Source organism: Bombina bombina, chromosome 1 (assembly GCF_027579735.1).
Source record: "Bombina bombina isolate aBomBom1 chromosome 1, aBomBom1.pri, whole genome shotgun sequence".
Classification (NCBI taxonomy): domain Eukaryota; kingdom Metazoa; phylum Chordata; class Amphibia; order Anura; family Bombinatoridae; genus Bombina; species Bombina bombina.
In genome coordinates this window covers 163,137,998-163,155,881 of record NC_069499.1, presented here as the reverse complement: position 1 = coordinate 163,155,881, position 17,884 = coordinate 163,137,998, and the positions used below count along the sequence as shown (strand labels likewise).

The following is a 17,884-nucleotide window of genomic DNA, read 5'->3' as shown; positions in this document are numbered from 1 at the left end:
TTTATTTCATTGTAGTTATTTGTAGGAATTGTATTTAATTTATTTATTGATAGTGTAGTGTTAGGTTTTATTGTAGCTAATTGTAGGTATTTTATTTAATTAATTTAATGATAGTGTAGTGTTAGGTTTAATTGTAACTTAGGTTAGGATTTATTTTACAGGTAATTTTGTTATTATTTTAACTAGGTAACTATTAAATAGTTCTTAACTATTTAATAGCTATTGTACCTGGTTAAAATAATTACAAAGTTGCCTGTAAAATAAATATTAATCCTAAAATAGCTACAATGTAATTATAATTTATATTGTAGCTATATTAGGATTTATTTTACAGGTAAGTATTTAGGTTTGAATAGGAATAATTTATTTAAGAAGAGTTAATTAATTTCGTTAGATTCAAATTATATTTAAGTTAGGGGGGTGTTAGTGTTAGGGTTAGACTTAGCTTTAGGGGTTAATCCATTTATTAGAATAGCGGTGAGCTCCGGTCGGCAGATTAGGGGTTAATAATTGAAGTTAGGTGTCGGCGATGTTAGGGAGGGCAGATTAGGGGTTAATACTATTTATTATAGGGTTAGTGAGGCGGATTAGGGGTTAATAACTTTATTATAGTAGCGGTGCGGTCCGCTCGGCAGATTAGGGGTTAATCAGTGTAGGCAGGTGTCGGCGACGTTGAGGGGGGCAGATTAGGGGTTAATAAATATAATATAGGGGTCGGCGGTGTTAGGGACAGCAGATTAGGGGTACATAGCTATAATGTAGGTGGCGGCTCTTTGCGGTCGGCAGATTAGGGGTTAATTATTGTAAGTAGCTGGCGGCGACGTTGTGGGGGGCAGGTTAGGGGTTAATAAATATAATATAGGGGTCGGCGGTGTTAGGGGCAGCAGATTAGGGGTACATAGGGATAATTTAGCTGGCGGCGCTTTGCGGTCGGCAGATTAGGGGTTAAAAAAAAAACCGAGTGGCGGCGATGTGGGGGGACCTCAGTTTAGGGGTACATAGGTAGTTTATGGGTGTTAGGGTACTTTAGGGTACAGTAGTTAAGAGCTTTATGAACCGGCGTTAGCCCAGAAAGCTCTTAACTCCTGCTTTTTTTCTGCGGCTGGAGTTTTGTCGTTAGAGCTCTAACGCTCACTTCAGAAACGACTCTAAATACCGGAGTTAGGAAGATCCCATTGAAAAGATAGGATACGCAATTGACGTAAGGGGATCTGCGGTATGGAAAAGTCGCGGCTGAAAAGTGAGCGTTAGACCCTTTTTTAAGTGACTCCAAATACCGGCGGTAGCCTAAAACCAGCGTTAGGAGCCTCTAACGCTCGTTTTCACGGCTACCGCCAAACTCCAAATCTAGGTCATAGTGAATTAAAGAGACAATATCGTCATAATGAAAACCCCTCTATTAGCAATGTGGATAATGCAGATAATTCTAACTCCCTTAAGGAATACATCAGAAATGAATTACAGAACTTTAGGGAAGAATTTAAACACAGGTCAGATTGGCTCAGAGATAAACTTCCCACATAGACAATCACCTCATGTTTTAAATTCAGAGAACTGCTACACTTCAGAAGAGGAGGACAGTGATTATATTGAGTCAGAGGGCGGAGCTAGCTACCCAAATAGCCTCCCCATAATACTAATATGCACAAGGGTTCTCAATATAGTAAAAGGGCCGATAAGGAACGCTCCAGTCCCAAAAATAAGGTCCCTAGGTAAGCCCGAGATACATCTAATAAGGTATATGACACCCCTAAAATAATTAAATTTTTAAGTGGTGCAGTACCTAAGTTTTCCAACAAGGGAACCAATTCTATAATTGACCACTTAGTGACTTATGAAAATGCTTTATCCATTATGAATGTTACTAGTAAGCAGTCAAAAATTCAATTTTTGTCATGGGTATTTGAGGGTAAACATCACAAATTCTTTGCTTCATTAAAGGATATGAATATTCATTCCTGGAGTGAAACGAAAAATCAGTGCAGAAAAGAATTTGGGCAATATCGCACTAAAACCGCTGCAAAAATAGCAGTATACGGTTTTAAATGTGGCTCGAATCAAAGCCCAATTAAATTCCTTTCTGTACTGAAAAGTGCATACAGTATGGCCGAAGACTACCCCATATTTGAAAGCTCAGAATTTGTAAATTTATTTTTCGAAGCATTGCCCGCACACATCAAAATTAATTTAACTAGAGATTTTGATGAGCACTGCTCATTGGACTGGCTGATCAAAGAGAGTACAAAGTTATACTCTATTCAGCAGTCCGGTGAACAGGGGGTTAAAAGGGAACCAAAACCCAGTCCCAAAATTGTGGCAGAAACTAGGGTGTCACCTAGCCCCCTCAATTTGGAGTCTAACAAGAAAACCTATGCGGAGGTGGCCTGAGAAAACAGGCCATCCCCACAAAGTTTTAACTCTCCCCTCCCCCAACACACTGAGGCGCAGAGAGAATATACTCAAAATGGGGGGCATACCCAGGTAATTAATTATCCCCAAAGAGATGAATACTTAAAATGTAATCGGTATCCCCATAAAAATAAATACCAGAAGTGGCGAAAATACTCTCAGGATAACCAGACACCCCAAGTAAATAGTGTTCCACAAAATATTAACGCTGAACAAGTTGAACCCCAAAGACAACAACATCAAAATAGGAACAATTGCTATGATTCTGAGGGATCCCAACGATCCAGGAATCAAAACCCTGGGACATCAAAAAATCGGTCCATGGGTAAAGATAGCTTGTCCATTCAAGTGGGCCAACTCAGTATGCAAGTTAGTCAATTATGTACACTATTTACTAATATGAGTCAAGCTTTGATGGCTCAGAACCCTAATAATCCTTTTCTAGGGGTACAGCCATTGGCCAGCAGTGGGCCACAGGCACAGTCATAAATACTGCAGTATCACCTGAGAGAGAGGGGAGAGATATACCAAATTAAATGATAAATGTCAATAATGGTACTAATTATGTTCTCGACCTACAGACCGGAAACGGACGATTTAGCTGTGATGACGAGCAACCTCAGCCTGAAAGCTCTAACAAATCTCTTCCTTTGCAGTATTCTCTTAACCTTATTTCCACAGATGCAGTACACAGGAACCCAATCAGCCCTATTATAGAGGATGTGAATGGTGAGCATGAAAATTCTGCTGCATCAGGTAACATGGCGAATACAGGTAACACGTGGCGAAGCCCACAATTGTGTACTCACACCAATTTTATGTGTGAAATGGTAGAAACTGCAGGGAGATATTATGTATTAGCTGAGCTCCAGGATTCAGTCTCCAACCCTATCATGGGATTAATTGACACTGGATCTCAGGCAACTATTTTATCCCACAGGTACTACACACAGCGAAATGAGCTAACACCCTACAAACCTAAAATAAAAGAATTTGATGGTTCACTAATAGGAGTTGGGGGTGACTCCCTCAAAGTCTACGGTACGGCATGGATAAAATTAAGGCTGGGGAACAGGGTAATAAGACACCCTGTCATTATAGTGGATCTGCCAACTGATTGTTTAATTATTGGTAGTGAACTCCTGAAGCGATTAAGCACCATAATTGATTGCATAAATAATGTAATTTGGTCCCAAGAAAAAAAAGGCCTATTAATTATGAGCGATCCGGTATATTGCGCACCCGACATAACTGTCACGTGGTGGAAGAGAAGCCAGATGCTGTGGAGATTCATTTCAGGAATGACTCTATACCTGAAATCACTATCCTACAAATAGATGATCAGACTCCTTTAAGTGGCTCTGATGGTAATACTTTTAAAATTTTGCCTGGAAAGATAGCAAATATTTCCTTAGACGGCGATGTATTAACCATATCTCTCCACAAGGGGGATCATAAAATCCCTAAAGGGGGAGGCCACACTCAATACCTCGCAGGAATTGAGAGAGTTAAAGGGCCACTAAACCCAAAAATTTTCTTTCATGATTCAGATAGAACATACAAATTTAAACAACATTACAATTTACTTCTATTATTTATTTTGCTTCATTTTTTAGATATCCTTATTAGAAGAAAAAGCAATGCACATGGGTGAGCCAATCACATGAGGCTTCTATGTGCAGCAACCAATCAGCAGCTACTGAGCATATCTAGATATGCTTTTCAGCAAAGAATATCAAGAGAATAAAACAAATTAGATAATAGAAGTAAATTAAAAAGATGTTTAAAATTGCATTCTCTTTCTAAATCATGAAAGAAAAAATGTGGGTTTCATGTCCCTTTAAGGATGATCTATTTATCCCTATGCAAGTGCATGACCTTGGTAAAACCAAATATGCTAAACTGAACTTAAAACAGGAATCTAGCAACATAAGCGAAAGTTTATTAGCGCAGATCGCTGAACCTAAGGTGATTAAATATCTTTCTCCCCAAGACCACTGTGTCCATGGCCTGGATGACAGGTCTGAAAGCTAAAATATCACAGCTAAGTGTTTATTATATATATCTATAGGTAATAAATCAGCGAAGCACCTGTTTTTAGTTTTAAATACTCCCCATAATCAAATATACATTGGCAATGATCTCTTACATAGATATGCCATACAAATAGATTTGATTAACTCTTGCCTCTGGAGCAGGTTAAAGGGGGACCCTGAAGTACTTTAGGATGAAAATGTCGCCTTGAAATAAAATCAGCAATTGCCATATGCTGTGAATATGCAGGTGTCTAACGACGTTGTAATCCCTGCTAGGGCTGACAAATTCCTCTTACCCTTACAGGTAAAAGAGGTCAGAAATTAAAAACTTCTGAAACACTAATTTGCCTCTCCCATAGAATGCAAAATCTGGGTATAACAATGACCCATACTCCTATGGTAAATATTGTAACTATTCCAATACATGTTATTGTGCATAACATGACCCCACAGGATATAACCTTATCCAAGGGAACTACCATAGGATATGAGCTGGAATTAAGTTATTACACTTTTGGATTAAAGAATAATGTAATTGGGCTAATACCTGAAGGATACTTAACTGAATAACAATTAATAGAACAATCCTTTGCATCTATGCCAGAGGGATTGTTTACAATTAAGTCTACTTATCCCTTCAGCTCAGAGGAAGGCATCTGTAAAATTGAAGAAGCCTCTCTAGTATTTGATCAGCCGATCAAAGATCAAGAATGCCCCAATACCCAGAGTCATGGGGGCAATGTAAATTATTTTCAAGGGGACCTCACCTCTAGGTTGGAAGAAGCCTATGAAATAGGACAGCCTGAAATCTTTCCAGGATTTCAGCAAATAGTCGAAGAACAAATATCTTTAGCTAATGGCTGTTCCAGTGATGATGAATGCCGACAGCTACGAGAACTCCTGATGGAGTACAAGGATATTTTTGCTAGGGACTCTTATGACTGTGGGACGACAGACTTGCACATTGCAAGAATCCAAACAGATCCCAATGCACCGCCTGTCTTTGTTAAACAATACAGACTTCCTTTAGCCTCATATGATTCTCTTGCAGAAATCATAAGGAACCTTGAAGAAAGGAGTATTATCCGACAGGTGCACAGCTCTTATAACAATCCTATTCTAGGTGTTCTCAAGCCCAATGGACAATGGCGTTTGTGTGCTGATTTAAGACAGCTAAACAAACGAGTGTACATGTCTGACTGGCCTGTGCCATATATTGACCAGTGCCTAGCACAGATGCAGGGATCCAAAATATTCACTGCCATTGATTGTGCACAGGGATATTGGACTATAAAGGTACATGAAGAGGACCAGTACAAGCTGGCATTCTCTTTCCAAAAGGTCCAATATGCATTTCAGAGACTCCCGTTTGGATACATAAATTCAGGACATGAATTTGCTGTATTCATGCATAAGGCTATGCCTGATGCACTGGAAAGGGGGACCTTATCTTATGTTGATGATGTTTTAATCAAAAGCACAGACTTTGAAAAACACATCAAAGAGCTTAAAGGAACACTAAACCCAAATTTTTTATTTCGTGATTCAGATAGAGCTTGCAATTTTAAGCAACTTTCTAATTTACTCCTATTATCAATTTTTCTTCGTTCTCTTGCTATCTTTCTTTGAAAAAGAAGGCATCTAAGCTTTTTTTAGGTTCAGGACTCTGGACAGCAATTTTTTATTGGTGGATGAATGTATCCACCAATCAGCAAGGAAAACCCAGGTTGTTCACCAAAAATGGGCCGGCATCTAAACTTACATTTTTGCATTTCAAATAAAGATACCAAGAGAATGAAGAAAATTTGATAATAGGAGTAAATTAGAAAGATGCTTAAAATTTCATGCTCAAGAAAATTTTTGGTTTCAGTGTCCCTTTAAACACGTCCTCAGCAAACTTAAAAGGGCAGGTGTCAAATTGTCCCTACACAAAGCTCAATGGTGCCGCTCTCGTGTAAACTTCTTGGGACATGAAGTTACTTCTGAAGGGCTAAATGCTCAGAAGAAAAAGGTGGAAGCTATAATAAATTCTAAAAACCCAAGTAACTTAAAGGAATTGAGATCATTCCTGGATATGTCAAATTATTCTCACAAATTTATTGATAATTATGCAGAATTAGCTAAATCACTGCTACTTCTTCTAAAGAAGGATGTGAAGTGGCACTGGAGTGAGGCTCAAGAGACAGCCATTAGAGAGCTGAAAAGAAAACTCACACAAGCACCTTGCTTAGCGTACCCTGAAGTTGGTAAACCATTCTACTTAGAAACAGGTTACACAGATATAAGCATGAGTGCTGTTTTATACCAAAAGCATGATAATTTAAGCAAAGTCGTTGCTTATGCGATCAAAACTTTATCCCCAGTAGAAATAAAATTTAGAGAATGCGAAAAAGCCCTCTTATCTACTGTATATACAGGGCGAGAAAATTATTGTAGAAACGGCTCACCAGCCTTTGCTATATCTGCAAAGTGAGAGAATAAGAGATGGGAATTTGTCTAATAGCCGCATAACAGCGCGGACTCTTTCCTTACAAGGCTGGCCTTTATAAATTTGCTACAAACAAAATAAAAAGAATCCAAGGGGCTTGCTGAGCTCCACGACTGTACTGCTAAGGATCACGGGGAAGAGTTATTAGAAGATGATTTCCTGGAGGAACAATTGCTTTCCCCATATAAAAAATATAATGAGTACCATTGTCAAACATTACCTTGGGTATATGTTGATGGCTGTTCTTACCATGCCACTATTGATAATGAGCGACAGATTAACCGCCGGCATTGGTATAACCTGGGCAAGTGGATTCCCAAACATTTCTGTAGGTTTCAACATTGGACCAAAATCCAGTCAAGTTGCAGAACTAACTGCTGTTCTAAAAACCATTGAGATGGCTATTGAACACGATATTTATACATTTTTTATCATTACTGATTCAAATTACGTGCGTGACAGTTTTGTTGAATACCTGCCAACTTGGAAAATAAATGGAATGCAGAAAATGAGATTGATAATCTGGTGGTATCCAATGATTTAACCATACACTGGAAAAAGACCAAAGGTCATTCCAGGATTCTAGGTTCTGATAAGGAAGGCAATGATCTTGCGGATTCATTAGCCAAACAATGAGCCATAACTGGAGAACTCCTTAATATCGACCACTTAATGGGCACAATTCTGGTAGAAGCCATGACCAGAAACCAGGCTAAACAACAAAGTGAGCCTAACCTGGTACAATGGAGTCAAGATTCTCCAAGTGAGGACCTGATCACTAGTCAAAAAGAAGACCCCATTGTAGGCATCCTCTATAAACACGTAGAAGATCCTGAAAGCAACCCCATCTCAAAAGAGGACGGTATTGGCAAGGAAGATCTTAGAATCTTAATGAAATCCAAATCACAATTCAAGTTACAGGATGGTTTGTTAATTAGAACCTCCAAAACTGGCATCCAGCAATGGGTGGTACCCACCAAGTTCAGAGGTCTCATGCTTCAACATGCCCATGATGCCCCCACATCTGGTCATTGTGGCGCCAAATTAAAGTATGAAATATTGCGTGATTACACCTTTTGGCCGTTCATGTTGAAAGATGTTCAAACTTATTGTCAAGGTTGTTTAATCTGTCCACAATTCCAACCCACTGCACCAACGCATAGAGCGCCATTGCAGAAAAGGGGGATGGTAATGCCATGGACAGATTTCCAAATTTATATTATTGGTCCAGTAACTAGGTCATCAAGAGGTAACAAATACATGTTGACAGTAACGTGCCTATTCACTAAATGGGTAGAGTGCATCAGTGCACCTAACAATAGTGCTGAAACATGTGCAGCTTTGCTCATCAACCACGTGTTTATCATATTTGGTTTGCCCCAAAGAATCAAATCCGATCGGGAAACCCACTTCATTAGCGAAGTGATGACCAAAATGTTGAAAATACTAGGGGTGAAAAGAAAGCTCCATATTGCATATAGAGCTGCCTAAAGTGGTGGTGTAGAGCGTTACAACCAGTCCGTTATGAAAATCCTCAAAAAGTTTGTGAGTGAAACGGGTAAAGACTGGGATGTAAAATTACCTCTAGTCCTAATGGCATTAAGAGCAACTCCAAGTAGTGCTACCAAGATGTCACCTTTTAAATTGCTGACTGGTAGAAGAATGGTTCTACCTCAGCATCTACTGTACTGTACATCAGACCAGAACTTGATAAATGCTGCAAATATGCATCAATATGTGGAGAACCTAAGGAAGCACCTGCAATATACCTTTGCATTTGCTTAAAGGAACTTAGAGAAAGCTGCAACTGCCACTAAAACCTATTATGATCTCAAAACGTCCAAAAATGAATATGAAATAAATGATAAAGTTTATCTTTATAACTTTGGAAGAGATCAGGTTAAGGAGAAGAAATTTCTTCCATCATGGAAGGGTCTTTTGTCATTACTGACAAAATAGCTCCAGTTGCCTATAAAATTAGGATCCCTAAAAACGATACTTTTATGGATAAAAGGGTCCATATTAATCAGTTAAGAGCGTACCATCTTAGATCCCAACTACAAGTCATAGAGGGAGAATGAAATATCATATCCCCAAATACATTAGACATATTGTAGTTTAAAGATGCCTAGCTAATAAGCATAAGGGCTCAAAAATAATGGACTCTCTTCATAGAAGGCTGTCTATAATGCATACTGTCAATATACTCACCAAATACCATTGACTGTAAGCCAATTCCAATACATGTGTCCTACATCCATTGAAAATTGGAAGAGGGATTTATGTCAGGATATCTGTGAGTGTTATTTATACATGATAAGACCACAGGGTTCATTATATATGAAAATGGTTGCATTAGTTTTATTTACTATAAATTACAGTTCTCTCTGCCAGATGGTCTTGGCTGGGTAAAACAACCCCCACTTCTTCTTGGTTACACAGGAAAGAACAAAATGTTTAGACCTTTGTATAAGATAAGACCAGTGGGCCACTTCAAAGTAAATATTAGCATTTTGAAACCCAGGAAGGTAATAATTAACACTGAACAAATGTTAGACAACCAGCCTCTGTTGTAGATGAAATTCTGCACTATTTTCAGATAAGCTAACAGAATTTCAAGATATTAGGAGCTAACAGACACATGTGATAATTTAACTCAAAGGCTGAATGAACTCTTTGAACTCTTAATTGTATTCAAAAATTGATTACCCCCTGCTGTGGTAGATACACAGCTATACTGAGCCAAGCAGAAACACATATTACATTGTAACTGAAATTGAAACTGTATAAAAATGTATAAATATGTATAAATATCTGTATATGGATCTGGGAAATGCAATTCAGAATTATAATAGATTAAATAACAATTGTAATAATACCATTTTGAAATATGTAACATATTTTTGTTTTTCTGTTTTCCAGGCATCTAGGGGACAAAATGGGGCTAATGGATGCTGGTGCAGGATTGCCTGCATGGGGTGACCTAGGTCATATCATATGGTTCTGCACTAGATATTTATGTAACTTTAGATACACCTCTCAGGATATTCTAAGTAGAATGTATAAGAAATCTATATAAATGTTTTCTATTTTTAACATAAAATAAATACTATACTAGTGTTTGGTCTCAAATTGTACATTTTCAATTGTAGTAAATGTGATATATATGCTGACCAGATAAGTTTATTAATACTGAAAATTATAGTAAATAAAATAAACATTTTTTTAAGGTTAGATAATTAAGCTGTTAGCAATGTTGATGGAGACTGCATTTGTGATTGTCTGCTGCCCCCTAGGGGATTAAAAATGGTATGACAGCCAAATGGATTGACTACTAGAACACATGCAAATCCACATGAACCAATGAGAGGGACAAGCTCCGAGGGCCAATGGAAAGACAGCTCCGTTAAGGGCTCAAAATCAAATTTATCACCAATGATTAGAAAAAGAAAAGGGTGGAATATATCACATGATATAACCTCATGCAAGGGGAGAGGAAAAAAAAGTATTTTTGTCTGCTAACTTTTGACTGAAAACTTTGCTGCCATTTTTGGGGACACAATCACTATAAGCAAAACCTAGGACTAATTTCTTGATCTAAGTGCAATACCTTTCTTCATATGACCTGAATCTATTTGGAAACGCTGGAACATTTGATTTGGTTTGTGTTGTGATGTATGACTGTTATTATACATTATATTTTTTATATTTTACTATAGTCTTAGAATACCTTTGTCTAAAATATTTAGACAAAGGTATTCTAAGAATATAGTCAGATTGCAGCTATATAGATATATGTTAGGATTTACCTTATTGTAGATAAATAAGAATTTATTTCAGATCAGATAAATTGGCATATAAATTAGCTGTTTGCATTAATAACATATATAACTTCTGGTGTTTTAATTAGAGTTGTATAGAATCATTTGTGGGTTAAGTAGCTTAATTATATTTGTCTGGAAGTTAACAATCCATACCTTGGTATCTCATTGTAATATTTTAATGCAACTCTGATTTGGGAGATTATTGTGAATAAGGTAATTTGTAAAGGTATATTTTTATGATCTTTGTAAAGAATATTATAACAGCATAAGTGTGGACCATTTGATTCATATATGGTTTCTATAAATATAATTCAATGTGTTTATAACTTTAACTAATATAAAGAATTTAGGAATAAAATATTGATTTTAATTGTTTCGTATATGCATTTTATTGGGGTTTGTTTTAAAGAATAATTATTAAATAAATTGTATTATAACCAGGCCATATACTGACAGGCTGATAGGAGCTTAGAAGCGTGCAAGTGTCTATAGCAGTCTATGGCAGCAGTGTTTGTAACTATGTATAACATTGCTATAAACAATGTTGCAAACACTGCGGCCAGATGCCTTAAAACACATGCATGCTTCTGAGCTCACCTAGTATTACTCTTTAACAAAAGATAATAAGAGAACTAAGCAAAAATAATAATAGAAGTAAATTGGGATGTTGTTTAAAATGTAATGTTCTATCTAATCCAGTAGATAGTTTATTTTTTACTTTATTGTTCATTTGAGTATGTCCTACATTCATCTGTATGTAAGCAAACATTTTATTCACTCAAATGAGTGAAGAAAATGTTGTATATGTGCACTTACCTGCTGCTACCCTTGTACATTCCATTCTACAACCATTAAAACAGCATTTCTCAATTGAGCTACAGTCTCCATCTCCTTGGCATTCATTTAAAGGTCTCAAGCAGTCCACACTGACTGCAGCTATCAATGGACACACACCTATGAAAAGAGATAATGAGGTTACAACAAGAAAATAATGTGTTGTACCGAAGATGCCATTAAATAATAAACTTATCAAACAACATCTAATAACAGAAGTCAGATAAAGCTTTACTGTAAACAGTTATCTATGTTATATTTTTCTAGTTAATTGTTTTAAAATAATAATCCTGATTGTTTAATTGCTAACTAATCAGAATTATAGAATAAGAATAAATTCTATAAAAATGAGGAAAACCAGACTAGGCCCAGACTTACTGTAAGGGATATAACCTTGAGAGACCCTTGTTACTGAGCCCGACAGATAGCTCAGCATGCTAAGGCACTGTGGCTGAGCTTTGTAGCATCCCAAGGGTTGCAGGTTCAATCCCCGGCGAGGTCCACTCAGTCTTTCCTCCTTCCGAGCGCGATAAAATGAGCAGCGCCTTGAGACCCTTACGGGTGATTAGCTGCGCTTTACAAGTACCCAATACATACTGCAGCTAGATGAATTGAAGATGGACACTGCTCAAACCAGAATTAAACAAAGTAGCGAAGGTGGCAAGCAAACCTTTATTAAGACGAGCAACATTTCTGGACTCCTGTCCCTTTCTAAAAGGGCCATGATACCCAAATGTTAAAACACTTGAAAGTGTTGCAGCATAGCTGTTTAAAGCTGACTAGAAAATATCACCTGAACATCTCTATGCAAAAAAAAAATATTTTACCTCAAAGTATTCACACCCCATTGTAAAGGACTTTAAGCAGCAAATCAGTATGCCTGTCCCGGGACAGGCAAGGGAGTGAGCCTTGTGCACACTCATGTTATTTCCCTATTCAGTTTAAGGAAGTTTACTATGAAATCTCACAAGAGTTAAGTCGAATCTCATGAGATCACAGTAAAAGAGTTCATGACCTCAGCACTGTTGATGCTGATTGGCTGCAGTTAATTTCTTAATTTATTTTTATTTATTTTTTACCTGCAGCTGGACAGCAACTGAAAAATAGTACTTATTCTGCTGAGCTGAGGAGATTGTGAGGTAAAATATCTTCCTTTTTTACATAGAGATGCACAGGTGATATTTTCCTGGCAGCTTTTTACAGTTATACTGCATCATTTTCAAGTGATTTAGCATATGAGGATTATGTCCCTTTAAGCTAACAAACAGTGATATCAACACACATTATATAGGGTTCATATCTAAAAATTACCTGTTGGTGGGAGGGGCTATATCACAAATGAAACATATCAAAGATAGAGGTAATCAAATTGCTACCAAGGTTAACCTCATCCTTGCTGGTTAAAATTGGAATACCTAATAAAAGCAAAATCAGCAAGATACTATGTCAACAAGGACATAATACTACCATAATATTTTACATGATACATTCTTTAGTTTATCAAAAGCATTAATAGATAAAGACTATTATTATACAGAATTATCATAAATAAATGGAAGTACATTGAAATCCCTATTAAGACCTTTGGGGTACATGGTATCTAATCACCAGATCCACTTGGCTTCTTTATGGAGTAAATATTTAGTTCTGTCACCTCCTCTGAGCTTCTTATAAGCTCTATCGATAACCATGAATCTAAGCTGACTCACCTGATGGCCCATCTCAAGGAAATGGGCAGGTACAGGCAAGTGAGCAGTAGACTCATTTCTGATTGTGGACTTACGTTGACAAATCTGATCCCTCAAGTTTTGGGTGGTTTCTCCTACATATAAAAGCTTTTGAGGGCATATACCACATATGAGGCGTTCCATGTAAAATACCCAGGTATGTGGAATTTTTTCCCGGTATAGGGGTGAGAGATAGAACCTACTTTTATGACACTGTTACATTGAGTACAACTAAGGTAGGGAAAAGTTCCATGTCTAGGTGTTCCAAAGTAAGGTGTCCGTACTTCCTTGGTACTGTTAACATTGGCATGTACCAATCTCCTACCTATAGTCTTGCCCCTTCAAAATGAGGCTCTGGGGATTTCTTTAAACTCACTAATCTCAGGGCAGGCTGTCGGCATTTATCATTGCACAATAATTTTGTGTGAAATGCTTGTGCAATGCCGCCCCCTGCAGATTTGCGGCCAATCAGCCGCTAGCAGGGGCTGTCAATCATCTCGATCACCTCAGAGATGGCAGACGAGTTAAGGAGCAGTGGCCTGAAGGCTTGCGCGGAAACAGCAACATAAATCGGCCCCATGCCTGTTGTTGATTTAACCCCCTCAGTAGTGTATTTCACTAAGCCCTAGTTATAAAAAGGGACATAAAAGTCAAAATTAAATACCCGTATTGTTCCGAGTATAGGCCGCACCTGATTATAGGCCGCATCCTTAAAGGGACACTGAACCCAAATTTTTTCTTTCGTGATTCAGATAGAGCATGCAATTTTAAGCAATTTCTAATTTACTCCTATTATCAATTTTTCTTCATTCTCTTGCTATCTTTATTTGAAAAAGAAGGCAAGAAGCTAAGGAGCCAGGTCATTTTTAGTATAGGACCGTGGACAGCACTTTTTTATTGGTGGGTGGATTTATCCACAAATCAGCAAGAACAACCCAGGTTGTTTACCAAAAATGGGCCGTCATCTAAACGTACAGTCTTGCTTTTCAAATAAAGATACCAAGAGAATGAAGAAAATGTTATAATAGGAGTAAATTAGAAAGTTGCTTAAAATTGCATGCTCTATCTAAATAACAAAAGAAAAAAATTGGGTTCAGTGTCCCTTTAAAGTACCCTTAAAGTTTGGTGCCATTTTTAAGAAATTACATTTTAAACTTGTAAAGAAAATATAACATTAGTAGAATTAGTAGTAGTGTAAAGTGATTTTTTGTATTCTTTTTTAATGGCATTAACAAATTAACGGCCAGATTACGAGTTTTGTGTTAGGAGCTATGCGGTGCTAATGAGCAGTTTTTTCTCACCGCTCACCTGCAGCGCTGGTATTACAGTTTTTTACAACCCGGCATTATTAGGCAAGAAGTGAGCGTAGAGCAAAATTTTGCTCCATATCGCACTTCAATACCTGCCCTGCTTAAGTCAGTGGTGAGCTGGTTATACGTGCTCGTGCACGATTTCCCCATAGTCATCAATGGGGAGAGCCGGCTGAGAAAAAATCTAACGCCTGCCAAAAAGCAGCGTAAAACTCAATAACGCAGCCCCATTGATTCCTGCGTTAACACCCTAACATGAACCCCGAGTCTAAACACCCCTAATCTTACACTTATTAACCCCTAATCTGCCGCCCCCGACATCGCCGACACCTACATTATTCTTATTAACCCCTAATCTGCCGCTCCGGACACCGCCGCCACCTACATTATATTTATTAACCCCTAATCTGCCGCCCCCAATGTCGCTGCAACCTACCTACACTTATTAACCCCTAATCTGCCGCCCCCAACGTCGCCGCCACTATATTAAATGTATTCACCCCTAAACCTAACCCTAACACCCCCTAATTGAAATATAATTAAAATAAATCTAAATAAAATTACTATCATTAACTACATTATTCCTATTTAAAACTAAATACTTACCTATAAAATAAACCCTAGGCTAGCTACAATATAACTAATAGTTACATTGTAGCTAGTTTAGGGTTTATTTTTATTTTACAGACAAGTGTGTATTTATTTTAACTAGGTAGAATAGTTATTAAATAGTTAATAACTATTTAATAACTACCTAGATAAAATAAATACAAATTGACCTGTAAAATAAAACCTAACCTAACACTAAAAAATAACACCTAACACTACACTACAATTAAATAACTTAAATTAAATACAATTAAATAAATTAACTAAATTAAATACAATTAAACAAATTAAATTAGCTAAATCACAAAAAACAAACACTGAATTACAGAAAATAAAAAACAAATTACAGATCTTTAAACTTATTACACCTAATTTAATAGCCCTATCAAAATAAAAAAAGCCCCCCAAAATAAAAAAAAACCCTAGCCTAAACTAAACTATCAATAGCACTTAAAAGGGCCTTTTGTGGGGCATTGCCCCAAAGTAATCAGCTCTTTTACCTGTAAAAAAAAATACAAACAACCCCCCCAACAGTAAAACCCACCACCCACACAACCAACCCCCCAAATAAAATACTAACTAAAAAAAACTAAGCTCCCCATTGCCCTGAAAAGGGCATTTGGATGGGCATTGCCCTGAAAAGGGCAATTAGCTCTTTTACAGGCCCAAAGCCCTAACCTAAAAAATAAACCCACCCAATACACCATCCTAACACTAACCCCCGAAGATTCACTTACCGGGAGAAGTCTTCATCCTAGCGGCAAGATGTCTTCAACGAAGCTGGCAGAAGTGGTCCTCCAGACGGGCAGAAGTCTTCCTCCAGATGGCATCTTCTATCTTCATCCTTCCGGCGCGGAGCGGCTCCATCTCCAAGACATCCGACGCGGAGCATCCTCTTCAAACGACGGCTTCTTCGTAATGAATATCTCTTTAAGTGACGTCATCCAAGATGGCGTCCCTTAGATTCCTATTGGCTGATAGAATTCTATCAGCCAATCGGAATTAAGGTAGAAAAAATCCTATTGGCTGATTGGATCAGCCAATATGATTGAACTTCAATCCTATTGGCAGATCCAATCAGCCAATAGGATTGAGCTTGCATTCTATTGGCTGATTGGAACAGCCAATAGAATGCCAGCTCAATCCTATTGGCTGATTGCATCAGCCAATAGGATTTTTTCTACCTTAATTCCGATTGGCTGATAGAATTCTATCAGCCAATCGGAATCTAAGGGACTCCATCTTGAAAAACGCCATCTGGATGAAGACTTCTGCCCGTCTGGAGGACCACTTCTGCCGGCTTCGTTGCCGCTTGGATGAAGACTTCTCCCGGTAAGTGAATCTTCGGGGGTTAGTGTTAGGATTTTTTTAAGGGTGTATTGGGTGGGTTTATTTTTTAGGTTAGGGCTTTGGGCCTGCAAAAGAGATAAATGCCCTTTTAAGGGCAATGCCCATCCAAATGTCCTTTTCAGGGCAATGGGGAGCTTAGGTTTTATTAGTTAGTATTTTATTTGGGGGGTTGGTTGTGTGGGTGGTGGGTTTTACTGTTGGGGGGTTGTTTGTATATTTTTTTTTACAGGTAAAAGAGCTGATTACTTTGGGGCAATGCCCCGCAAAAGGCCCTTTTAAGGGCTATTGATAGTTTAGTTTAGGCTAGGGTTTTTTTTATTTGGGGGGGGGGGCTTTTTTATTTTGATAGGGCTATTAGATTAGGTGTAATTAGTTTAAAGATCTTTAATTTGTTTTTTATTTTCTGTAATTTAGTGTGCTTTTTGTGATTTAGCTAATTTAATTTATTTAATTGTATTTAATTTAATTAATTTATTTAATTGTATTTAATTTAGTTAATTTATTTAATTGTAGTATAGTGTTAGGTGTTATTGTAACTTAGGTTAGGTTTTATTTTACAGGCAAATTTGTATTTATTTTAGCTAGGTAGTTATTAAATAGTTAATAACTATTTAATAACTATTCTACCTAGTTAAAATAAATACAAACTTGCCTGTAAAATAAAAATTAACCCTAAGCTAGCTACAATGTAACTATTAGTTATATTGTAGCTAGCTTAGGGTTTATTTTATAGGTAAGTATTTAGTTTTAAATAGGAATAATTTAGTTAATTATAGTAATTTTCTTTAGATTTATTTAAATTATATTTAAGTTAGGGGGTGTTAGGGTTAGACTTAGATTTAGGGGTTAATACATTTAATATAGTGGCAGCGATGTTGGGGACGGCAGATTAGGGGTTAATAAGTATAATGTAGGTGGCGGCGATGTTAGGGGCGGCAGATTAGGGGTTAATAATATTTAATTAGTGTTTGCGAGGCGGGAGTGCAGCGGTTTAGGGGTTAATATGTTTATTCTAGTGGCGGCGATGTCCGGAGCGGCAGATTGGGGTTAAACATTTTATTATAGTGTTTGCGATGTGGGAGGGCCTCGGTTTAGGGGTTAATAGGTAGTTTATGGGTGTTAGTGTACTTTTTAGCACTTTAGTTATGAGTTTTATGCTACAGCGTTGTAGTGTAAAACTCATAACTACTGACTTTAGAATGCGTTAGGAATCTTGGAGGTAGAGGGTGTACCACTCACTTTTTGGCCTCCCAGGACAGATTCGTAATACCAGCGCTATGGAAGTCCCATAGAAAAA

The 17,884-nt window shown here is 37.4% G+C and overlaps 1 protein-coding gene and 1 long non-coding RNA gene across 4 annotated transcripts in view; one reads left to right on the top strand and one right to left on the bottom strand.

Moving 5' to 3' along the window:
* Window positions 1-17,884, bottom strand: part of LOC128644989 (uncharacterized) — a 163,199-nt gene that overhangs the window by 105,003 nt on the left and 40,312 nt on the right. For all 3 annotated transcript variants that reach the window (XM_053697692.1, XM_053697690.1, XM_053697693.1), the window contains exon 3: window positions 11,574-11,711. In XM_053697692.1, coding sequence (XP_053553667.1) covers window positions 11,574-11,711 — 138 coding nt within the window. The remainder of the gene's footprint in view (window positions 1-11,573; window positions 11,712-17,884) is intronic.
* LOC128644990 (uncharacterized) overlaps window positions 10,188-17,884 on the top strand; it is a 115,170-nt gene continuing 107,473 nt past the window's right edge. The window contains exon 1 of the long non-coding RNA XR_008400064.1: window positions 10,188-10,594. This is a non-coding gene — a long non-coding RNA (uncharacterized LOC128644990). The remainder of the gene's footprint in view (window positions 10,595-17,884) is intronic.